The sequence below is a fragment of the Chrysochloris asiatica genome, unplaced genomic scaffold, assembly GCF_000296735.1.
Source record: "Chrysochloris asiatica unplaced genomic scaffold, ChrAsi1.0 scaffold00440, whole genome shotgun sequence".
Lineage (NCBI taxonomy): Eukaryota > Metazoa > Chordata > Mammalia > Afrosoricida > Chrysochloridae > Chrysochloris > Chrysochloris asiatica.
In genome coordinates, this window is record NW_006408958.1 from 535,854 (window position 1) to 560,595 (window position 24,742).

The window sequence follows — 24,742 nt, forward strand, 5'->3', positions numbered from 1 at the left end:
AGTGTCATGCAGTCCAGAAAGCAGCTGCCTGTCCTAGGGCATGTGTGTGAGTGCCCAGGTATGCACACAGACATGTTTCTGTCTTACGCACGTACTCTGGTATGTGCATGTACATGTGTGAATGAGCGTGCATGCGTGTGTGTGTGGGAGATAAAGAGACCATGACTGGCGGATCCCAGCTTGGGGATAGGACTGGGACAGGCGGTAACAGACATAGGCTTGGTGGTAGGGGATGGGGAAGGAAGCATGGGGCCCTTGGAAGCAGCACAGTGGCCAGAGAGCTACAGGGCTGAGCCTGCACCTTTGGTTCTGGGAGGGGGCTGGGCCCCTTACCCAGGTGTCATCCCTGAGAGTAGAAGACTCAGCCACCCCGGGAAGGAGGTGCTGGGGGAAAAGTAGTGACGGCTGTCTCCTTAGCCCTAAGCCTGCTGAGAGCAAACTCCATCCCAAGTCCCCAGTCCTCAGGTGTCCTGGATGTCCCTAACGTCCCTGAGGGGTGCCTCATCCAGGACGCTGTGCACTTGCTCCAGATTCTCTGCCTGGCGGATCCGTTCTAGGCGCATCTGTAGGGATGAGTGAAGGATGCAGAGGACCACCCTACCTCTCCCACCTAATGGTGGACTCAGAGGAAAAGGGTCCTAAGAGAACAGCCTATGGAAGTCTGGGAGGGCTGACCACTGGTGGGGTATTCACACCATACATCACACACCTGTGAGCACCAGGCCCAGTGCTGAGGCCTTCTTATGACTAAGACTGCACAAAAAAGACTTTCTCGGAGCCTTGATTCAGAGATAGGCCATACCAGTCCCAGGAAGAGAAGGAAGTGTGTCCCATTGGGGGACTGGTGTCATGCAGCCTGGTGGGGAAGGGACAGGCCATACCTGCAGGGCCTGGGACAGACGTACGAAATCCCGCTGCACCTGCTCACTGGTCTCCAGCTCCGCCTGCAGCCGCAGCACCTTGGCCCTCTGTTCTGAGATGAGGTCGGTCAGTGGAGCCTGAGGAACAGGATGCTGAGCTGGGGCCAGACGGGAGGCCCGTGGCCAAAGGAATGGGATGTCTGGACATGGCAAGCCCCTTTGATACCACCCACAACTCTGACCTCCTCTGGCTGTCTGGAGGCGGGTGATGGCCTTGGTGCTTCCTGTCGCCCAGCCTGAGGGAGGGAGACATACAGGGCAGGAAGGGCCGGTGGGTCGGTGTCTCCGCCATACTGCAGTCATCCGCCATCACCCCAGATCAGCCCTGAGAACTCACCTTGCTTTGTTCCTGCTGGACTCGCTCTAGCTCTGTCCTCAGGCTGCACAGTGAAGCTGGCAAGTCAGGTATAGGGGCAAGTGTCAGGCCCGCACCTGTGCCCCTCCCCATCCTCCACCCCCCCAGCAGGCTCCAGCCCATACTCACCCTCTAACACCTCTGTGTGGAGAGGAAAGAAAGAGGGCAGGGTGAGTTCTCATGTCTGGTCCCCATGGGGAGAGGGGAGTGGGGGCCTATCTCCGCCTGCCTCACCTGTCTCCTCCCGCTGCACCCTCAACTGCCCCTCCAGGCTGGCCCTGGTTGCTGTTTCCTCCTCCAGTGCCTCCCGTAACGTTACAATCTCAATGCGCAGGCGTTCAGCCTCATGCTCCCAGGCTTGCTGACGAACCCGCGTCTCCTGCCGCGTGCATCGCACCAGCTGCTGTAGCTCCTAGAAGGTATAGAAGTCATAACTGGATGCAGGGCAGGATGACAATGGCCACTGGGCAGGTGGGGGTCATGGGAAGCAAGGCAGGAGGAGGAGGAGAAAGGGGAAGAGAAAGGAAGGGAGGAAGGAAACATGATGGGCAGCAACCCCAATGCCCATCATAGGAAGAACGAATAAAACCCTGTGGGCCAGCAGTGGCCATTAAACACAGTGGAAATGAACAGCAACAGCCACACACCACAGTGAGGGACTCTAGGCAATGGTGCTGAGTGAAAGTTCCAGAAGGTCATCTATAGCAAGATACCCTCTTAAAACAGTGAAGCACACCATTGTTCAGGCGTGCATATACACATGTATAAGGAACTCCTTGCAGCGCACTGGTTATGAGTTGGGCTGCTAACCTCAAGGTCAGCAATTCGAAACTACCAGCTATTACGTGGGAGAAAGATGAGGCTTTCTGCTCCCATGAAGATTTACAGCCTCGGAAACCCTGTACAGGGTCGCTCTGAGTCAGAACTGACTCTATGGCACACCACAACCACCACCATATACACGTGTAACCCCAAGTACACTAAAAACGCGGCAAGGGGGCCACTAAATGAGAGCTCGGGTGCACACAAGTTGAAGCAAGTTCCAGTTTCCCAGTGAGGAAGAGTTCAAAGTGTTCTTCAACTTTTCAATAAATTATTAATTATTAATGAACTATGCTAACAAGGGACTCCTGGTGTGGTGCTGAACTTTGATCCACAAGGTTGGCAGTTCAAATCCACCAGTGGTTCCTCAGAAACCCTATACGGTGTCACTATGAGTCAGAATCAACTCAACAACACTTCACAACAACAGCATTAACAATAAATTTAGGCCAACGAAGACCAATGAGAACACCGTTTCATGAACCACACATTCAATGTAGTGGATCTGATGTCACTGATGTCACTTAAAAATAACCAACCAACCAAATGACTGATTCTTTTGAGTCAAGCATTCTGTTAACGTGCCAATGCTGGGAAGGGGGTGCGGTCCCATTTTATAGGCGAGGAAGCTGAGCCTTACAGACAGGGAGTGATGCAGCTGAGACATGGTCGGTCAATCAGGCGAACACTGCACTGTCCCAGAGAGGAAGGCCTGACAGCATCTCCCGCACTCATTCTCCTTACCGATACTGAGCCCGGCAGTGCCTCTTTCCCATTGTCTTCCTGCGTCAGGCCTTGGGAGCCTCCTGATGGAGGCTGCTCTGCCCGGAGCCCTTGGTTCTCCTCATTCAGCCGCTTCACTTCATGACTCAGGCACTTATGGGAGGTGACCAGCTCTGCCTATGGAGGGGCAGTTAGCAGAGGTGATGAGGGGGACAGGGTGTCTATTTCCCTATGAGATCAAATCCTGGACCCTGCCAGCCATGACTGACAGATGGAGCACCCACGCCTTCCTTATCTACCAAGAAAGGACAACATCCTGTCTTAAGTCTCAGTCACCAAGTGTGTTTCCACCCTGCCCCACTGATAAGAGCTTGCACCCTGGCAGCCCAGAGGCCATATCTGGCATTTTAGTTGGTCCACATGGTTTTTAAATAAACTTCTTGCCAACTTTAAAACTTGGACATCATATAAATATCCAGATTTCTAGCTTCCCTTGAAAGCCCAGACAATCTGGCTGTGTGCAGCTTGTGTTCTGCAGGCAAGGATCAGGGGAGCCCTCTCCAGTCAGGCCCCAGCTCCCCGGCTCGCTCGCAGTGGTTCTCAACACTCGTGGCTTCACAGCTGGTCTGGCTCAACCATTCACCTCTGCCCACAGGTGTCTTTGAGCCCCAACTTTCACACTCTCAGCATTTCACCCTCCTGAATCTGAAAACTAGCTCCCCTTATCTCCATTCTAAGGACTGAGGCCCCAAGTCTGTGAGTCTGGGGCTCAAGCCCCCACCAACCACAGCACCAAGCTGCCCTGGCAGCCCCTTAACCCATTAAGTACCAACTCCAGGGTATAGCTGGAGTAGTGAAGGGTTCTCAATTTTCCATGTGTGTTCCCCACCCCTACCCCCTCAATGTCCAGATTCCTGTCAGACTGCACTCCTGGCCTGCTCCTCACCATCTGTAGCTGAACCCGTTCTTGGGCCTGGCTCATGGTCCCCTGCAGGGTCCGCAGCAGCTGCTCTGAGTTCTGGACTTGGGCCAGGAGCACCTGCATCTGTGGGTGGAAAGAAGATGAGGGTGAAGCCAGGAGCAACCCCCAAGAGAAGGCAGGGAATAAGAGGGTGTGCAGGGGCCAGAGCTGAGCTGGGACCCACCTGCTTAGTACAATCCTCATTGCTGCGTGTCAGGCCTTCTTGTAGCTCATCCCGCTCACGGCTCAGACTCTCGAGGTCCTTCTGCAGCTGCCGCCTCTGCCACAGAGCCCTGGCCTCAGCCTCCATTTCCCCAGCTTTGGCCTCCCCACCTTCCTGCCTCTTATCCATTTTCATGCGTCTTTTGTCTAGAGTCTTCCATACAACACTTCAGGCCAAACACCCAGGAACTAATTTAGCCTCACTGACTTCCTTGTCCTTCATTCCCCATTTGGCAGGCCCATGACGCCTGTCCTCCCTGAATGCTCCTCTTCCCCTGTGCACCTCCCTCCCCTCTGGGGCCTTCCGAATTCTCAGACAAACTGTGGTCTATCCATCCTCAGGGCCTTGGATTTCTCCCTGCAGTTCCTCTGCCCCTGAACTTCAAAGAATGTCTCCTTTTCATCCTGCGGCGGGTGCTAGCTCCAGCCCTTGCCAGTCTCCACCCCGGGACCATACTCTGTCATCTTCTGAGCCTATCACTCTGTGACATTATTCTCCTCAGGTGTCCATGTGCATGTTCAAGTCTGGTTCCCTTCCCTAGGAGGAAGCTCTAACAAAGTAGGAGCTGCCCTTCTTCACTGGGGTCTCACCAGTAGGCACTTACTAAGTGCCTGGAGAAGGGAGACATGGACAGACCAGACCTCACCTCTATCTGCAGCTGCTCCCACTGGTTGTCTGGGACAAGCTGGTAGCCAGGAGGGGGCAGGTAGATGCCCTCAGGGACCAGGGTGCCCGTGGATACCAGGGAGGCTGTCTCTTCCTGCTCAGGGCTCAGGCCCTGGCGACCATGGGGTAGGGAAGTGCTGCTGCTGGCCCCGCCGCCAAGGGAGAAGGAGGAGATGGAGGCACTGTCGTCACAGTTGTGGGCAAAGGCCTCAGCTGCTGCACCCCCGTCTCCACTCAGCTCCTCCAAAGGCTCCAGTGGGGGAGACGGGTCCCGGGACAAGGACAGCAACTCCGTGGAGCCGTGCAGGGAAGGGGGTTGCCGGGGCCGTCTCTAGGGGAGAAGAGGTAGGGACGAGGCTGGGGGATTGGGTTCCTGCAACAACCCTTGCTCCCTCCAGGCCCTGGCGGCCCCTCACTTGGATCTCGTGAATCAGCTCTTCCGCCCTCAGCAGCTTCGCCTTCAGCTCCTCGATCTCCTGCTCCATGGGCAGTACAATCTCCCGCAGTTTCTCTGAGTCCTCGTGGGCCTGGGAACATGGGGTCGGCAGCGACAATCCCCTCTCCTAACTGCTGGACCCTCAGGTCTGCATAGTGCTCACTCTCCAAACACATCAGCTCTTCTCGTCCTTGCAAGAAGGCAGCTTCCCACCCCATCCCATTATAGAGATCAGAAAACAGAGGCTCTTAGAGATTACAGGAGTCCTGGTGTGGTGCTGTAGGATAAGCACTGGACCATAAGGTCAGTTTGAACCACAAGGTCAGCGGTTCAAACTCATCAGCCGCTTCTCTGAAACAGTACACATGATTGCTATGAGTTGGAACTGACTCAATGGCACCTAACAACAAGAGATGAGACATGGCCTAGGCCACTTGACAGGTAAAGAAGCAAAGGTCACAACTTGCTCACGCTTTTTTCCCCCAACATTCATTTCCCTTTTTTTGGTCATAAAATCTCACATTTTAGTTAGTCACATGGCCTCAATTCTAGAACACCATCCCCATTTCTCAGCTTCCCCTGCAGCTAAATGTGGCCATATGATGAGGTTCCGGTTCATGAGATATAAGCAGATGTGCCACATGCAAGTTCCTTAAAGAGAGAGGGTCTCCTCTTCTCCTCTTTTCTTGCTGGCTGGAATGTGGGCATGAAAGCTGGCACTCCAGCAGTCATCTTGGACTATGAGGTCAAGGTTAAAACAGTAAGTAATACAGGAGAAGCCCATGCTCCCAATGACTTGCAGAGTTGTCACACCAGCCCTTGAAATGTCTACCTATGGACTTCAAGAAAAACAGAATTCTATCTTTTTTAAGCTACTGTTAGATTTTCAGTCATAAGGCCAACCCTCCTACTGCATTACCATCACATTGCTGACCATTCCTTTGGGGTCCCTTTTCAGGCTGGGAGTCCTACTAAGCCTGCAGTCAGGAGCCTCTGGATGTCTCCACTTGAACATTCCACAGGCGTCTCTAACCTTACCAGCCCAAACTGAACCAGTACACCAAGGCTGTTCCTCTTCCCACAAGCACATCCACCCAGCTGCTCAAGGCAGAATATTCCAGTTATTCCTGTCTCCTCCTTCTCTGTCATCACTACGCTCATCCGATTCATGCTTCACCTCCTGAATCACTCTCCAATCTGTCTCACCCAAATCCAGTTTAACTCTCCAAACTTCTTACGTGAACACTGGCGAGAGGCAGGATAGGCCTGCAGGGCCCCAACAAAACCTTCAGATTGTGACTGAGTTCTAGGGTACTCAGGCAGATGCTCACTGGGGGGAGAGATGGCTGGGCCAGGACCGGAATCAACCCGACTTAAGAGCTGATGTCCTTCCACAGTACCAAGTGGCTTTAATTGATCAGAGCTATTCTGTCGCTGCTCTGTATAACTGCTCCTGGAAGAACATTCTGGATGCCAGCCACGGCCACTGCGGGGAACCTGTGGGCTGAAGTTTTCCTTTGTTGGGCTCCTGTTTTTGATCTTTCTTTCTAACCAGGCAATTTACTGCATCTCAGGCCTCTGAACTTGTTTCTTCATGCATAAAATAAGGTATTAATAAATACCTATCTCCTAGGGCTGCTGGGACCATCCAACGAGATACCAATGTGTAATTGCTTTGAAAGACAATGAGTGTGATAATAATACGTACTTGCTGCTGATGTCAATAATAGCAAAACAATTACAGTAATAACCAAACCCGCTGCCATCAAGTCAGTTCCGGCTCACAGACACCCTACAGGATGGAATAAAACTGCTCTCCTGGGTTTCTGAAACCGTCTATCTTCATGGGAGCATACAGCCTCGTTTCTCCCAATGAGTGGCTGGTAGGTTTCAAGCACTGACCTTGTGGTTAAGCCACACTTAATCCATTGTATCACCAGAGATCATCGTACGTGCCAACCTTACATCGTAAACAACTGTTCATCTGGCAAACACTTAGCACAGTAAATATATGATAGGTATCACTAAGTGTTCATTTTCTTCTCTCTTAATTTTGGAGGTAAATTGACGTGCCCTAAGTGTCCCCACTAAGAACCCTGCTTCATGTGCAGCTAAGCACCCCACTGTACTGGGAACTCTGTGCTGTGTCTAGAATTAGCTCCCAAAGTGATCTGGAAACGGGACACCAGCCATCCTGCCCCACTGTCTCTGCTGGCTGCCTCAACCTCTTTCCAAATCCAGGGAGGAGGGGAGCCATCTTAGCCCCAACCTTTTCCATCTGCTTCTCCAAGGAGTCCAGGGGGTGAGCACGGGACAGCAGCTGCTTCAGCCGGCCCAGCTCCCGCTCCTTCTCCTGACAGTCCTGCTGCTGTTGCTGCCGCTCCTGCTTCAGAGAGGCGATCCGGCCTTCGTAGCTGCCGATGGAGTCTGGTGAGGCAGGAAGGGGCAGGAGAGGGAGCATCAGTGTGCAGGCCCGACCTGTGGTGAGCTGGGACTCTGCGTGCAACGACACTCTGCAAGGAATTGCTCAGAGTGGTAAAGACAGCCGCTTTTCACAGAGAGGGACCTGAACCTGAACCCCTACTTAACCTCATGGGATATGGGCCATCATTTACTTGTCTTTTGTGTGCATTTGTCCTCATGCTGCAAAAGAAAGGGTGATACTGACAATGAGGCTGTAAACGGATTAAATGAGATGAATGTGTATATTCTGGTATACAGTCAATGTTTAACACATAGCACCTACTCCTATTCACAAGTACCAATCACAATTGTTATTGAATTATAGCAATAAAGATTCACTTTTGACCAGACACTGAGTTAGACTCTGGAAATAGAAAAATCAATCCCAAGCAGACCCAGCCACCAGGAGCTCAGGATCCAACGGAGAAGGCAGTGGTGGAAATCGTTAAAGTGCAATGTGAGGAGAGCTGTATAATGACCTGGCCTGGGCACATGGACTCCACAGGGAGGACATGCCAGGTGGCCAGGGAGGGAAAGCATAGGAAGGACCAAAGGTTTGAAGGTGGGACAGTGGCTGGTGTGTTTGGGACACGGTGGGAGAACCCAAGTGAAGGTGCTCAAAGACAGATGACGGGCACTCGGGAGAGAGAGGGTGGCACTAACTGCCACTCAAAGGAGTTTGGAATTTATTCTGTATGTCATTGGGAAGTGGCAGCGATACTAGTTGGAACATGGACATTATTGGTCAAACGTGGTCATTATTTGCTTAGCTGTTTATGTTAAAGTGTACTAACATTGGGAATATAGGTTTTGCTGCCAGACTGCCTGGGTTCAAATCTTCTGCCACTTTCTGGCTGTGTGACCATAGGTAAGTTATTTACCTTTCTGGGCCTTACAGACAACTCAGAAAAATGGAGACAATCATTCCTACATCATAATTTATTATGAAGATTAAATACTTGTACCGTGCTTGGCATATAGCACGTACTCAACACTGCTCTTTATTTTCTTATATAGTAGAGTTAGAGTTTCCTTTAGAATACATTTACATTAAGTTTTAAGAAAGTAGGTCTATTTTAAAGAATAAATAGTAAGTACATAACAGGCTACAGCACACGAGGGTCAGACATGAGGCTACCACATATGAGGGTTACACAGGTAGATGCCTGACATATGGGCAATTTGGCCCCAAAGCAGTCTGCAGCAGGAAAGATTTTTAGAAAGGGAAATGACATGGTGAGATGGGAATTTTAGGAAGTTTACTTTTCAAGTCATTATCATGGAAAAAGGGCTGGGGAGCTAACTGTACATGTCCAGTACCGTGGAGGAAGAGACGGGGTGAGACGTGGATGCAGGGGGTGTTGGAGAAAAATAAAGAAACCGCAGGTGTAGCCTCAAGTCTCATGATGAATGGGCTCAGGGCTGGGTGTGAAGCCTATAGGGCCAGACTAAAATGAGGCTGGTTCACGGAACTGAGAAGAGCACTGCTCATCTTCAGGGCTGACCAATCAACAGCCAGGGACAAGAACACACTGGGTCCAGGGAGCAGCGATGCTCAGAGCTAAACTTAGCTGTAACTGGCAGCCTGCTGCGGCACATGAGGGGCCCCTAGCAAATGGGAGGGCTCCCACTCCTCTACTGACCTACCCTGGTAATGTTTGGCTGAAGGCTTTCTTGTTCCCACGCCCTCGTATGGGGCTGACGGGCAGAGTACAGGGGAAGCTCCCTCACCTTTCAGGATGGCTTGCAGAGAGGCCACCTCTTCTTGGCACTGCCGCCGCACTGCTGCCACGGCCTCGGCCTTCGTGCTCTCGCTTACCTCCGCCACTGCCTTCATGGTCTCCATTTCGGCCAGGGCGCCCGCCAGCTCGGCTCGCAGTCTGCAGAGCTCCCCGGATTCGGGCTCAGCCTTTGCCCCCTTTTGGGACTGGGGGTCCAGTGCTGTGGGGGGCAAGGATCAACCTCTCCTTTCATCACTTCCCAGATCCCAAACCTCCCTGGCAAGTCTGTACCTTGCTAACTAGGACTGGGGCCAGAGTGCCCCTACATTCACCTGGCTCCACCCCCTCACCTGCCCCGCCCCTTCCGAACTAGCTCCACCGGTTACCCCAAGCCCCGCCTCTTCTTGGCTTCTACGTTCACAGAATTCCCTCCATTTTCTAATGACTTGGCCCCTCCCTTCTGATGGCCCCACCCCCTCTGTCTACCTGGTCCCGCCCCTACCCTCAAAGGGCTGCACCTCTTGTCACCTGCCCTACCTTTAGAATTGTCAGGCCACGCCCCCTACGCCAGGGGCTCCAGGCCCCGCCTTCCTTCTTTCCCGGCGGCGTGGCCCCTCCCCTCTCGCCCGGCTCCCCTCACCAACCCCTCTACGCCGGCTGCCGAACTCAGACCCTTCGCTGGCTTCACCGCCTCTAGCATGCATGGACGCACCCTCACGTACCGACCCCCGGCTGCCGCTGGCCATCATCACCCGCAGCCGCCGACGCAGCTGCCGCCATCGCTTCTGTGCAAACGGCGGATTCCCGCACTCCCTAGTGACCGCGCTCACCGCTTCCGGGTCCTTTCGGTTGTTTCCGGATCCGTTCGGCTGTTTCCGGATCGGTCCCGGGCTCGGACGGAGACCGGAGATGGCGGGGAGGAGTGCGGGTCCTGAGCCGAAGATCCGCTCCAGGTCCCGCCCCAGCCCCACCTCCTTTCCCAGCCGCGCTCTGCGTAGAGGACGCCTGCCCTTCAAACCTCAAAGACGTGCACTCTTCAAAGGCCCCTACTAGAGTCTCCTCGTGACCTTGGAAGTTCGGTTCAAATTACACCTCCTCCAGGACTCCTGCCAATCTCAGCTAACGGAGGGCGAAGCTCGCCTTTGATCGGCCCTTGCCTGCCTTTCCGCTCACGTTACAGGAATTGAGACTGGGCCCTCCCTGCGCCTCCGCCCTCGTGCTGCGTCCCTTGGGCATGGCTGAGGCGGCTTCGTTTTCCTCGGTGCGTCTGAGGACCCGCTCCCTTCTCCCCTCCCGCCCTGTTGCTGTCCACCAGTTGTAGAAGCGGAAATTTCCACGTTCTCACCGCATTCTGAGATCCAACCAGTCACCTCTTCCTCCTAATCCCTCTCTCCTCACAGACCCCTTCTCTTTCCCTGACCAGTACCCTTAAGTCGAACTCTCATTATCTGCGCCTCCCCATCCAAGAGCCCACCTGATGTCTTCCCCCTGGACGAAAAATCTGGATTCACCTCTCCCGAATCTGTTTATCCCTTTGGTAAAGAACACTTTGGGCTGCTGACCTCAAGTTCGGCAGTTGGAATCCACCAGCCCATCTGTGCGAGAAAAGTAAAGCTTTCTGTTCCATAAAATGTACGGCCTCTCGTGGGAATCGACTGGATGGTACACAGTCACCGCCACCACCACAGGACGACACCCCAGGCACCTAGAAGCCCCTCTTGATTCTTCTTTCCTCCTGCAAGTCCTGTATGCTCAACCTCTGATGTAGTGAATATTCTAGACGGTGTCTGTCCGTTTTTCTCCATCTTCAGAGCTAATTCCCAGTCCCATCATCTTTCCTGAATTTCCACAAGTTTCCTAACTATTCGCCTCTTAACTTCTTTGGTTTATTCTCTGCGAGGTAACTGGAGTGACTTGTAAAACAGATGATGTCTCATTCATGCTTAAGCCAATATGAACTACATCCCCAGGTCAATCCAATATGAAAAGGGAAGAACATGAACAGACATTTCGCTGATGTCACAGTTTGGAGTTGTAGGATAAGCACTGGACTGCTAACCACATGGCTCAAACCCACCAGTCGCTCCTTGGAAACCCTATGATGAGTTATGATGACTTGGAATCTACTAGATGGCACACAACAATGTGCTCCACCATATTCATCAGGGAACAGACACATTTTATTTAGCAAGAAGGCTCTAACTAGCATGCCTGGCAACCAGAAAACCAATGAAGGAGAGCAGAGAGATTTTGTTGAATGAAAGGCAAATGAAGGTCCTGCCACAGTGTTCTTTCTAGTCCCCCAAGCCCCACTCTTCCTCTCTTAGCTGCCTCAACCCAGACAAAGGGAAGTGGGGCCCTGCCACCTGGAGGGTCCCCTGGGGTTTGCTTGGGGCAAACAGGAAGCCACAGGTCAGTAAGACAGCTCTGGGAATCAGCAACTGAGAAAGCAGTTCTCTGTGCCCCTGGATCTTTTCCTTGAGTTCCTGCAGCAGGGAAAACCACAGAAACATACTCACACAGATAAAGAGAGAGGGACTGACAGAGACCAAGCAAAGAGGGGAGAGCAGATTCAGGAGTCCTGGGTTCACCAGCTCAATGTGTGGTCATGGACAACACCCTACCTTTCTCTGGACCTCAATTTTCACATTTCTAAATGGGCTCCTTCCATACTGAAGTAAGGGCTTTCTGGGGAGGAACTGGGAGAAAAAGAGGCACTAATGATCAGTCATTTCTAAGGACCCACACAGGCACCTGCCAAGCCAGCTTTATGTATGTTGACTGATTTCTCCACAGAACAATATATGGGGTAGAGTCTCTCTTATTATCACCTCCAGTTTATGGATAAGGAGACTTGTTTTGAACCCAGTCAGTCTGGCTTGAATCTGAGTCTTAACCATGCTGTCTCTCATTACCTGGGGGCTACTATGTGCTGTGGGTTAATGCACCAGACTGCAAAGCTGTTTGAACTGCACGGTCGGCTGTTTAAGCTCACTAGCTGCTCCTCAGAAACCCTATACAGGGTTGCTATGGGTCGGAACTGACTCGACGGCACTTCACAACAACAACAACTGTGTGCTGGGCACCGAGCTAAAAAGGCCTCATGTACATTGTCCTGTTTAATCTTCAGAAACAAACAAAAATATTAGTATTCCCAGTTTACCAAGAAGGAAGCTGGGTCTTAGATGAAATACTTTTTAAATTAGCTAAACAGTGGAGGTAGAGGATTCAAAGTTAGATCACCCAGACCCCAAAGTGTGTGTGACAGAGCTGTTATGTGGACGTGAAAGGAGGCCAAGAAACCTTTGTTGAAGGATGAATGGGGTGTGTGTGAAAGGAAATGGATTTGACCCTGGTGTTGAGAGAAGCCTGGGGAAGAATGGACCCACTAAGGCTGAACGCAAATGCTTATTGGGTGCCTGTGTGGCACTGTGGGTTAATGCACTGGACTGCAAGGTTGGTTTGAGCTGCAAGGTCCGCAGTTCAAGCTCGCCAGCTGCTCCTTGGAAACCCTATACAGGGTCACTATGAGTTGGAACTGACTCCATGACAAGTATGTGCTAAGCACTGTTGGCGCAGTGGACATACACTGGTGAGCAAGACCGCATCTCTGTTGCAAGAGGTTTATATTCTAATAGGGAAACAGAAAGTTAGCAAGTTCATAAGTGCACAAATAGGGTCAGTTCACAAAGTGGTACCCGGGGATGGAAATAAAACAATGTAGCACTAGGGAGGTGAACTTTGTGGGGTGGGGGTGGTGCTTGGGAAAGGGGGCCTGAGGCATGACCACCCCTTCCTCCCTAGGGGACCTCCCACCCGCCCACACAGACAACCATGGTTCAGTGCTCCCCCTAGGCCCTTGTCTGCCCCAGCATCCCCTGCGCCACCCTGCGCCGGGAAGTTGGGCGCCCCGGGGAGCCTGGCCACCATGCCACCTCCTCTCCTTCTTTTTTCTCTCTTTTTCCTTATTCCGGAGGGAGTCAGGCCCCAGAAACAAATGGTGGTGACTGTTGAAGGTATGTCCGAAAGGCATAGAGGGACGGGGTGGGGACTGGAACCCTGAGTGCCCTGGCCAAGTGACTTACCCTTTTTGGGCCTCCATTTTCTAACTTCTTAGATTCAAGAACGGGTTGGAAGGACTCTGAGGGCTCATCATACCCTTAGCTTGTGGGGTCCTTGAGTTTAGGTCCCAGTATGAGGAGAGAAGGAGGGCTTGGGGCTTCTCTTGATTTCTCTCCACAGAAGGAGATGACGCCATGCTGACGTGCCTCAAGGAAACTTTAGATGAGCCCCTTGAACCCCTGGCCTGGTATCGAGGGTCCCAGCCAGTGCCCTTCTTAGAGCTGAGCCTGGGGCTACCTGGCCTGGGTGTCCAAGTGGGCCCCCTGGGCATCCTGCTGCTCATCTTCAACGTCTCGGACCAGATGGGGGGCTTCTACCTCTGCCAGCCAGGGCCTCCTTCTGAGCAGGCTTGGCAGCCTGGCTGGACAGTCAGCGTGGAGGGCAGTGGTGAGGTCCAGGCCCAGCAGGGGACTGGGAGAGGAAAGGGAGGTTTGCTGTGGATTCGGGAGATCTAGGGGCCAAAATTGAACTGGAGGGAGGGGTTGAGGGGGCAGTCATATAACAGAGAAGCAGGGAGCCAGCTGTACCACATCTTTTTATCTCTCTTTTCTCTTTTACTCTTAGTCTCTGTTTCTCTTTCCTGACTCTCTGGGGTTTTGTCTTTGTCTTTTTGCATCTCTGTATAAGCATTGGACTACTAGCCAAAATGTCAGTGGCACAAGCCCACCAGCCGCTCCTTGGAAACCCTACACAGGGTCACCATGAGTCGGAACTGACTTGACAATGCACAACACCAACAATCCCTCTCTTAAATGTTGATTGGTTCTGGGTCTTTTCCTAGGGGAAATATTCAGGTGGAATGCTTCAGACCTAGATGGCCTAGGCTGTGTCCTGGGGAACATGTCCTCAGAGGTCCCCAGGCCCTCCTCTAGTTCCCCCACCAGCTCCCAGGTGTACGTGTGGGACAAAGATCATCCTGAGCTCTGGGAGGCAGACTCTGCATGTGTCCCACCTCGGGGCAGTCCAAACCGGAGCCTGGACCAAGGTAAGGTAACAGAAGCTTGGGGCGATGCCAGGAAGTGTAGGCAGGGGCTGGGGGAAGGGATTTGGAGTTGGAGGGCTTACAGAGGATGGAACTGCAAGAACTAGGCCTTCCTAGCTTTGCCTCTCCCTGCCTTAGACCTCACCGTGGCCCCCGGCTCCATCCTCTGGTTACCCTGTGGGGTGCCTCCCACCTCTGTGACCAGAGGCCCCATCTCCTGGACTTATGTGCACCCCAAGAAGCTTGAAGTCTCATTGATAAGCCTAGACCTGAAGAATGAGTACCCTGCCAGAGAGATGTGGGTGCAGGGGACCCTCTGGGGAGGGACTTCTCTGTTGCTACCCCAGGTCACAGTTCAAGATGCTGACATCTATCACTGTCACCATGGCAACGTGACCTTGGAGATTCAGCTGAAAGTCACTGCCAGGCCAGGTAGGGAGTTTTGTCCAATTGTGGTACATCTGGGTGAAGCTAAAAGGAATTGGAAGCTAGTCAGCTTTGGTCTCCTCACCTGAGAGGTGTCTCCTGAGGGTGTAGTTCACCATTTCTCATTCACTGTTTGTGCACCTCAGTTTACAGTGGGTTTGCTATCTATTATTGATCAGGTGGTATAGGAGTTGGTATTGGTTCTTGCCTAGTTGGGCTATATGGGCACAGTTTCTTCCCCTGTTGGGTGAGAAAGAGGAGAAACACTCCATTTCCTGTTGCCTGTGGGAATCTGCTCTGCCAGAACACCTTTCTCACCATGTCTGCTCAGCTTCTCCTCCCAGCAAACACTCAGTCCACATCTCTAACCTTTCCTCTGAAGTTCGGGGTTCCAGGATTTTTATCTGTCTGCTTCATTTGGTCTCTCCTGTCTTTGTTGTAGAGTGTCTGTGTAGGTCTGCCCAGTCCGCCATCTTGCCGAAAATCCCCATTCTGTTTCTTTAATACAATCACACTAAGCCATAATTCTCAAGTTCAGCCTCAACTTGGCTTCACAATGTGCCAAATCCCAACTCTAATCTTGTGAATTTAACTCTGCCCTTGACTTTGAACATGTCTGTCCTTAACTGCAGCATGAAGCTAATGCTTATGTTCCCCAATGTTAATTGCCTCTGACTACAGTCAAGGTTAGTTCATGGTCTGTTCAATAGGTACTGCTCCAGCCTCTGGCCAATCCCTGTTTTTCTGGGATGTAACTCCTCACATATGGAGGGAGGAGAATCCTCTCCATAGCTTAAGACTTCAAAGATCACTGTCTTGCCCCTGACTCCCAGATTTATGCCCTTTGAGATCTTGAGGCTGAGAAGTAAGATGCCAGTCCAGGGTCCTTGTCTGACCGTTCCCTTCCTCTAAACAGTATGGCACTGGCTGCTGAAGGCTGGTGGCTGGAAGGTACTAGTTGTGACTGTGGTTTATCTGATCATCTGCCTGGGTTCCCTGGTGGGCTTTCTTCATCTTCAAAGAGGTGAGTCATGCCCAAACCCTACTCATAGCTTCCTCAGGCTAAACCCATACTAGCTAATCTGACAACTCCCCCTCAACTCCCACCAGCCCTGATCCTGAGGAGGAAGAGAAAGCGAATGACTGACCCCACCAGGAGGTAATGCAGAAGACAAGTTGTCCTCCCCACCCCCACCCCCCAGCATGCCAATTTCACGTTATGTTTTTATTGTTTGCCCAGGGAGTCTTCCCTCCATTTCTGCCAATTGAAATAACTGCCCAACCTTCAAAGTTCTGCAAAACTGCCTTGATGAGCAGTATGGGCAGCTGCCTCTGTAGGTTGTTCCAATATTCAATAAAAACCCACTGCCATCAAGTGGATTCGGACTCAGAGTGATCCTGTGTAGCGTTTCTGATACTGTAAATCTTGATGGGAGCAGACAGCTTCATCATTTCTCCCTCTGAACATGCCGCTCGGTCGTTTGAAGCCGAACACCTAACACATAGCGCTACCAGGACTCCCAGCACAGAGGAGCTAATGACAAGTGGCCACGGAAACCTCAGAGAGGGTAGCTATGAGTCGGAACCAACTCGACGGCACTTAACAACTATGATGTTTTAACTTATGAGGGTCTCGCTTAAATCTTAGTGTAGCCCTAGCTTCCATCCCATTCCCCGGCCCCCAGCCAGGCCTGGCCTTAGAGTGTAAGTCCCCTTCCCCTACCAGGTTCTTCAAAGTGACACCTCCCCTGGGAAATGGACCCCAGAGCCAGTACGGGAACGTGCTGTCCCTGCCCGCGACTACCTCCACCACAGGTAGGCTTCGGATCCAGCCCCGCCCCTCCAGCCTACAGTTGTAGCCCAGAGCTGGAGCCGACCGACCAACCGTATGCCTCACCCCTCCAATCCTCTGAGCTCTAAGCCTTCTCCCCAAGCTCGGAGCTCCTCCTTCCGAATACTGAGACCGCCCAGATTAGATCCCTGCCTCCAAGATTCATAACTCAGCCCCCAGGTTTCAAAGTCTCTAGTCTAGTGGTGAGAACCAAATCTCACCCTAGAACTTGAGGCCACGCCCCAAATTTAGATCATGGCCTCACGACTCAAAGACTTGGACCTAGCCCCAGAGTCCGTCTCCAGAACCTGAAGCATCCTCTCCCCTGCTCCTGGCCCGCAGACCCTGGAGCTGGAAAGTCTGCGTCTTTTCTGACCCCTCCCCTCCCCTTACAACATCCCTCTCTCCAGGACGTGGTCAGCGGTGGGCTGCAGGCCTAGGGGTCGCTGCCCCGCCGTATGGAAAACCTCACAACGACTACCGTGAGACTGAAATCTCGACGCCTGGGAGCCCACTGGAAACTGGTAAGAGAGGGGGTCGTTACTGACACGGTGTGTGTGTGTGGAGTTGGAGAATCCCGTGGCAGGAACAGTGGACAGGGACGGTAACTCAGATCCCCAACCTCCGCCCCAGACCTGAAAGAGGAAGGGGAGTCCTATGAGGAGCCAGACAGTGAGAAAGCCTCGGGATCCTATGAGAACCACTCCAACACCTTTGGGCAGGACCAACTCTCCCAGGGTAAGTCTGTCCTCCCTTATCTCCTCAGTGGTGGGTTGTGGGCCCTCGATGAACGCTCCCTCCTTCTTATCAGATGGCAGCAACTATGAGAATCCTGAGGAAGGGACCCTGGCTTCGGAGGATGAGGACTCCTTCTCCAGCGGTAATTTGGAGACTTCCCAGGGCCTTGGGAGGAGTCCCAGGGCTGTGGAGACCCCAGGGCAGGAGTGGTCCCTGGAGTTCTTTTTTTCCCATCAGTATCCGAGTCTTATGAGAATGAGGATGAAGAGCTGGCCAGGCCAGTAACCAGGACAGTAGGTGTGTGTGAGGATGGTAACATTCCTGGGTGGGAAGGGGCATGAGGGGAGGAATTGGAGACCAGCAGCAATGGTCACTTTCTTCTTCCCATTCTAGGCTTCCTGAGCTCTCATGGGACTGTGTGGGACGCCAGCAGGGAGGCAACCTCTCTGGGTGAGAGATGCTTGGCACTGCCTACCTTGCCCAGCTGGGACTGACCTGGCCTCAACTCTGACCCCCAACACAACCTTGACATTGGCTCTGACCTCAGATCCAAATCCAATTCTGGCCTTAGATGTGACTCCTCACTAACCTCAACCCCAGTATTTATCCAACCCTAATCATGATGTTTCGTTCTGCTGTGCATGGGGTCGCTATGAGTTGGTTCTGACTCGATGGCACCTGACAACAACAACAACAATCATGATGCGGAACCCACTCCACGGCACATAACAACAACAACAAATCATGATTGTGAACACTGATCCCAATCCAATTCCAACCCTTACTTTGACTTTCACCCCAAGCCAGCCCAATGCAGACTTGAACTTTCACCCCAGCTCTCTACAATCTCATCAAGACTCTAATTTTGTCTCCTAGTTTTGATCTTGGCCGTTTCCTATGTGTAGCACTGTGGGTTAATCTGCTGGACTGCAAAGTCGGTTTGAACCGCAAGGTTGATGGTTCAAGCTTACCAGTTGCTCCTCGGAAACCCTATACAGGGTTGCTATGGATTGGAAAAGATTCAGCGACACTTAATATCAACAACATGCTTTAATCTAGTACACACCTGACCATCCTTGCGGCTGACCAGGGTCCTGAATCTGATGCTAACCCTAGTTCCACCTTCCTAGTGCAGTGTGGATTAAGATACCCTCCTTCCTCCACCCCTCAAGTCTCCCTCCTTACCTTACCTAAGGTTGCACTCTCCCTGTCCATGTCTGCCCCTCCCCCCCACCTGTCCCTCCATAGCTCCTGGACCTCCAATTCTCCATTTCCTGTCCAAGCAGGATCCCAGTCTTATGAAGATATGAGAGGGATCCTATATGCTGCCCCCCAGCTCCGCTTCCCTCGGGCCCAGCCTGGCCCCAGTTATGAAGAAGGTGGGTGCTTCTGCCACTGCCTCTTATGTGTTCTCTGATGTTGGCTTCCCCTCCCAGACTACTTCCAGCCCTACCTTGGTGTCATTCCCTCCTGGTCCTATCTAGATGCAGACTCCTATGAGAATATGGATAATCCTGATGGGCCAGAGCCAGCATGGGAAAGAGGAGGCCACATGGGGACTTGGAGCACCAGGTGACCCCTCCAGGTCAGGTGAGCTGGCAACTGCCCTCTAAGGGAAGGAGAGAAGAAAGGAGATGAGCAAGGATAGAAGTGGCTGCTGGCTTTCAGGGAAGGAGAGGTGAAGGGGTCCCAGGGCCTGATGGGAAGGGGAAGGGCTCCTGGACCTTTACCCCATCGCCATTTCTTCTACACAGGCTTCTGTGATCCACATCTAACTCTGAAATCTGGGAATCCCAAGCAACCTCTGGAGTAACTCAGCTCAGAATGTGTGTATGTGTTCTTGTGTGTGTGTTTGTGTGTGTGTGTGTGTGTGTTTATACTCAAGTGAAACTTCCGGTCCTCTCCCCTCTCCCCAAATAAACTCAGTGAACTCTTCCAATCCTATGAAGTAATGCGCTTGTGTGGGAGGGGAAGGAAAGGTGAGTGTTGGTGCATCCCTATCCCCTCTCAACTACAGTGGGTACAACCCTTTCCCTCCTGACAGCCTGGATACAACCCATTTCCCCAACATGCCTGTCACCCACCCAGTTCTTCACCATCTGCCACCCTCCCACCATCCAGTCAGTCTGGCACTGTTCATTCAGCAGTTGTGTGCTGGGGATTTAGTGAAGAAGAGGCAATCCAATCTAGTGGAAACCTCTCAGTACTGACATTTATTAAGCACTTACTATAGTGTAGGAGTCCTGGTGTGGCGCTGTGGGCTAATGCGTCAGACTGCAAAGTCGTTTGAACTGCAGCGTCAGTGGTTCAGGCTCACCAGCTGCTCCTTGGAAACCCCATACCGGGTCGCTATGGGTCGGAATCAACTGGACAGCACTTAACAACAACAACAACATAGTGTAAGCATATCAATGAGCTCATTTTATCCTTACAATGACCTCACAAGGTTATTGGACACTTACTAGGTACCACGATTGCTTAGAGGACTTTATGTCTATATTAACTCATTTTATCTTTACAAGTAGCTCTATGAGGTAGCTCTACAATTATTATCCCCATTTCATAGATGAGGAGACTGAGGCAGATTAGTTAAATAACCAAGTTTGCCTAGCTAATAAGTGGCAAGGTCAGGAGGACTTGAACTCAAAGCCTATACCACTTAATCTATACTAAATCAGAACTGACTCCAGAGCCCTATGCTAAGTCCTGTCCCTAGGTGTAATTTTATATGGAGAAACTGAGTCAGAGAGGCTAAGTTACCTGTCTGAGGTCATACTCAGTAAGTATTGTGCTTACTCCTTATGCAAAGGAGCTCTGGTAGCATAGTGGTTACGAGTTGGGCTGTTAACCTCAAGGTTAGTAGTTTGAAACTACCAGTTACTCCGCAGGAGAAAGATGAGTCTTTCTGCTCCTGTAAAGATTTACAACTTCAGCAACCCTATACTGGGTCTTTATGAATGAGAACCAACTCCATGGCAGGCACACCACCACCACTACTCCTTATGCAAGGAGTCCTGCTGTGGCCCTGCAGGTTAATGTACTGAACTGCAAATTCGGTTTGAACTGCAAGGTAGGTGGTTCAAACTCACCAGCTGCTCCTCAGAAACTGTATACAGGGTTGCTATGAGTCACAATCCACTGGTGGGCACTTAACAACAACAACAACTCCTTATGCAAACTGCAAGCACAACAATTTTCAGAGATAAGGGTCTTCAGTCCTTGAAGTTGCTATGTGGCAAGCTCCACCACACCCCAATTGTTGTTTCAGGTGAAGGTGGAGTCAAATCAGTCCCTGGTATTCCTGATGCCTTCTGTCAAGTCTGCTTGTCACCAGTCTCCCAGTAACAATGGCTTTCTGAAACCCTGGAGCGACTTGCCCTCATCAATGTTCCCTGCAAGTCTGAACTCTTTTTTTTTTTGTTTTTTTAAATGCAAGAGTTCTTTCTTCATAATGTCCTGTTTTTGTTTTATAGACTCTATTCCTTCCTTTCTCTATGGACTTTAAAAGTTATTGTATCTGCACAATTATTTCTTGTGACAGGCATTGTTTTAAGTTCTTTGCAGGAAGCATCTCATTTCATTATTGCAAAATCCAGTGAGGTAGCTGGTGTGGTTATGTGCTGTTAAGTCAGTCCCAACTCCTGTACAGGGTTTCTGAGGCTGTAAATCTTTACATAAGCAGAAAGCCTCATCTTTCTTCAGTGGAGGGGCTGGTGGATTCAAACTGCTTACCTTGCAGTTAGCAGCCCAACACAGAAGATAAGTGTACAAGAAGCGAAACAAACCCCAAGTAAGCTAGATTCCAAAGGAAAACCATCAAGACATATGATCAAACTTTCCAAAGCTAAAGACAGGGAAAGAATCCTGAGAGCAGCTCAGGAAAAACAAAAAGTTACCTACAAAGGAGAACCAATAAGACTAAGCCCTGATTTCTCAGCACACACCATGCAGGTGAGAAGGCAAACTCTGAAAGGAAAAAAAAAATGTCAACCACGAATCATACGTTCAGCAAAGGTGTCCCTCAAATATGATGGCAAAATCAGGATGCTTCCTGATCAACAGAAATGAAAGGCATTTGTAATGTCCAGACCAACTTTACAAAAAAATGAAAGCATGTTCTTTGGACAGAGACTCAACAACAGCAGATAACAATCTGAGATTCTCACACATGACACACTACCCAGAACCTAATCCAGATATAGTATTTAAAGTAAAATAAACCTGCAAGACTTAAAATAGGGAACTAGAGAGATCAATTTATAATGGTTTCAACTGCAGAGCAAAAAGAAGGAATAGTTTAGGTACAGAACATCCACGTAGTGAGGAAGTTAAGTAGATTTCACAATAAAAACAGACTGTTTTAAACAAGAAAAAAAAAAATAAACTACAGTGTAACCTCAAAGAAAATTCATAAACCTTTACATCAAAATAAAAAAGAGGAAAATCAGAAGATTTAGTAAACATTACTGCAAAAGAAAAGAAATCAAAAGAAAATCCACAAACACAATGAACTCAGCACAGAAAAGTATGTGGAACAAAGAACCAGCAGCACCATGTTGTTGTTATGTGCCGTAGAGTCAATTCCGACTCATAGTGAAGGGTTTCCCAGGCTGTAAATCTTTATGGGAGCAGAAAGCCTCATCTTCCTCCTGCGGAACAGCTGGTAGTTTTGAACTGCCGACCTTGAGGTTAGCAGCCCGATTCGTAACCACTAGGTTACCAAGCTCCTAGCAGCACCATACATACAGCAAAAATGACAGCAATTAATTCAGACCAACCAATAATTACCCTGAATGTAAATGAATTAAATGCAACAGTCAAGAGATAGAGCAGAAGAGATAAGAAAACAGGATCTTTCATTATGCTGTCTACAATAGACACATCAAAAAAGTGGAGACAGCCTAAGTGCCCATCTATAGAAAAATGGTTAAACAAAATTTGGTACATTCAAAGTAATGCTACACAACATTGAAAAATAATGATGAATCTTGGAAACACCTCACAACCTGAGTGAAATTAGTCAATGATAAGAGGACAAATGCTGTGTGAGATTACTGCTGTAAAATGTTAAGGAAAAAAAAGGCTTTAGTGATAAAAGAAACTTTCTAGATGGTGACAGGGGTAGGTGAGAATTATTCATGGACTCCTGGTATGGTGCTGTAGGATCAGCACTGGACTGTAAATCGCAAGGTTGACAGTTCAAACCCAGCTGCGCCTCAGATACCCTATACAAGGTTGCTATGAGTCGGAACTGACTCGATGGCATGTAACAACAACAACAGAAGGTAGACATGGATTAATATGTGTGACAGGGCAGATAATATGCAACAGGAGGGAAGTTGAAGGGGAAGGATCAAAGTAGTGGGAGACACAGGGAGGAATGCAAGAGCTAAAGTGAATAGAGGTAAATACGTAAATACTGTTAACTGTTAGTCCATGGAGGGGATTACAATCATTGTAATGAAGCAAAGTATATTATTTGCTGAATGTAAAACTGACAATCTGCTCTGTAAACCTTCACTGAATTCACAATAAAAAGTAAAAAACAAAAATCCTCACAAGTGGACCAATAGACAACATCATGTTAGATGGAGAAATGATGGACATTATCAAAGAGTTCATTTGACATGGATCCACAGTAATTACCCATGGAAGCAGTAGTCAAGAAAACAAATGCATTGCATGGACAAATTTGCTTCAAAAGAGCTCCTTAAAGGGTTAAAGAGCAAATGTGTCAATTTGAGGGCTAATATGCACCTGACCCAAGCCATGTTCTAATTTTCAGCTGCCTTGTATGCACGTGAAAGCTGGACAATGAATAGAGATGACTGTAGAAGAATTGATACATTTGAATTATGGTGTTGGTTAAGAATATTCAAAGTACCATGGACTGCCAGAAAAACAGACAAATCAGCCTTGGAGGAAGTCCAGCCAGAATGTTTCCTGGAAGCAAGGGTGGTGAGACCGGACTCATATACTTTGGACATATTTTCAGGAAGGACTAGTCCTTGGAGAAGGACATCATGCTTGGTAAAGTGGAGGGTCATCAATAAAGAGCAAGACCCCCCCTTGAAATGGACTGACTCAGGGGCTATAACAGTGGGCTCAACCTCAACTATAACAACAAGGGTGAGGATGGCAAAGGACTGGTGTGTCGTTCTGTTGTACAGAGGGAGACTGTGAGTTGGAACAGACTTGATGACGTCTTGGTGAATTCTCCCATGGCAGTGATACCATGGAAGGTTTCTTTTGACTCTTCTGTTTCTCTTTTGTGAGTGAGTCACCAGTGAGAATTCTGTGAGTTCCCTGGGCCCCACTGACTTCTCCTGGGGCCAGCTTGCTTCTGCTTCCACCGCGGCCTTACAGGTTATACAGGTTTCCAACTAGTTTATTCCTGAGTTTCTCAGAGCAGGTTTTTGCATCAGAGGTTTAGTCTAAATCCAGGTCCTTTGGTGAATCTTGGGATTCTGACTTCTCTCAGTAGACACTCACTGTCTGTTGAGTAGTCTGCTTCCATACCACTGTGGAAGGATTTTCCACAGTGCCCAGATGTGCATGGAGTTCAGTGTCAGCCCTCTGCTCTTCTTGGGGCCTCAGTCTTGACCTCTGTCCAATCCTAAGGTAGAACTAATTCTAGCATCCCTATGGACTACTTGACTTCAGTCTTCTCTTATTGCCATGACATTGATATTTCCTTCTTTATTTCTGGCACCAGGAGGAGTCTGCCTTGTTTTTCAGCTCAGCTGTCTATTTAAAAAATAAAAACAAAGGAACATTCCTTATATTTTGCTTACTGTTTCTATGTGTTGTTTGAAGTGTAGGAGGTAGCCTCCAGCCTTTCCTTATACTTCCATCTGGAACACAAATGATACAAATGAATGGATGAGTAATAAACATGAATCCCAGGTCTGCCTCTGCATTCAAAACTCATGTTATCTTTCGGCCAAAGTGAGCTTTCCACTTTGCCATGTTCCTCATCATTTCCTATTATTTTTTACCTGGACTGCAAATTTATTTAGGTTTCCATTCATGGGGCTAAAGCATTGAGCATCTTAACCTTCTTGAGGGTTTATCCCTGTCTGAGTTTTCTCTGTGCCCCTGGTGCCCAGACAAGAGATGAAAAAGGTTAGAAGCTCAGTAAATATGGGAGGAGTGAATGAAATGTGGAACACACTGAAACAGGTTACTTTAGGAATTCACATGGATGGAGATACCTCTGTGGGCTCTGCCACCCAGGCAAGTCTCAGAAGTTGAGGTTGAGAACAGAGATGTACTAACTCCAGCCCAGTACTCTGGACTCAGACTGTCTGGGTCTGAATCCCAGCTCCACCCCTTTTCACCTGTGTGATTCAT

General features: G+C 50.1%; 2 protein-coding genes across 2 annotated transcripts; one reads left to right on the forward strand and one right to left on the reverse strand.

The window, feature by feature from the left end:
* Nucleotides 1-461: 461 nt before the first annotated feature.
* RABEP2 (rabaptin, RAB GTPase binding effector protein 2) lies at nt 462-10,070 on the reverse strand. Its single transcript, XM_006877049.1, has 13 exons — nt 10,013-10,070; nt 9,301-9,510; nt 7,376-7,533; nt 5,087-5,197; nt 4,651-5,001; nt 3,966-4,061; nt 3,767-3,865; nt 2,842-2,997; nt 1,510-1,687; nt 1,405-1,416; nt 1,258-1,313; nt 882-998; nt 462-563 (listed from the first exon to the last, which is right to left on the reverse strand). Exons 1-13 carry the CDS (start codon nt 10,068-10,070, stop codon nt 462-464), a joined length of 1,704 nt encoding a protein of 567 aa, XP_006877111.1.
* Nucleotides 10,071-13,218: 3,148 nt separating this feature from the next.
* CD19 (CD19 molecule) lies at nt 13,219-18,965 on the forward strand. The gene is given in 14 exon segments (XM_006877050.1): nt 13,219-13,306; nt 13,533-13,799; nt 14,194-14,397; nt 14,533-14,826; nt 15,737-15,844; nt 15,931-15,979; nt 16,547-16,635; nt 17,062-17,133; nt 17,225-17,389; nt 17,463-17,528; nt 17,627-17,686; nt 17,783-17,839; nt 18,676-18,768; nt 18,874-18,965. Coding segments are annotated over 14 exon segments (1,704 nt in total).
* The last annotated feature ends 5,777 nt before the right edge of the window (nt 18,966-24,742 follow it).

Excerpts from the sequence above, each read along its gene's own strand:
- RABEP2 (XM_006877049.1), bottom strand. The coding sequence starts at position 10,070 with ATGGCGGCAGCTGCGTCGGCGGCTGCGGGTGATGATGGCCAGCGGCAG. Across the intron at positions 7,534-9,300 it reads TCTGCAAGCCATCCTGAAAG|ACTCCATCGGCAGCTACGAA; the intron begins GTGAGGGAGCTT and ends CTGCCTCACCAG. Across the intron at positions 2,998-3,766 it reads AACGGGTTCAGCTACAGATG|GCAGAGCTGGTCACCTCCCA; the intron begins GTGAGGAGCAGG and ends GCCCCTCCATAG.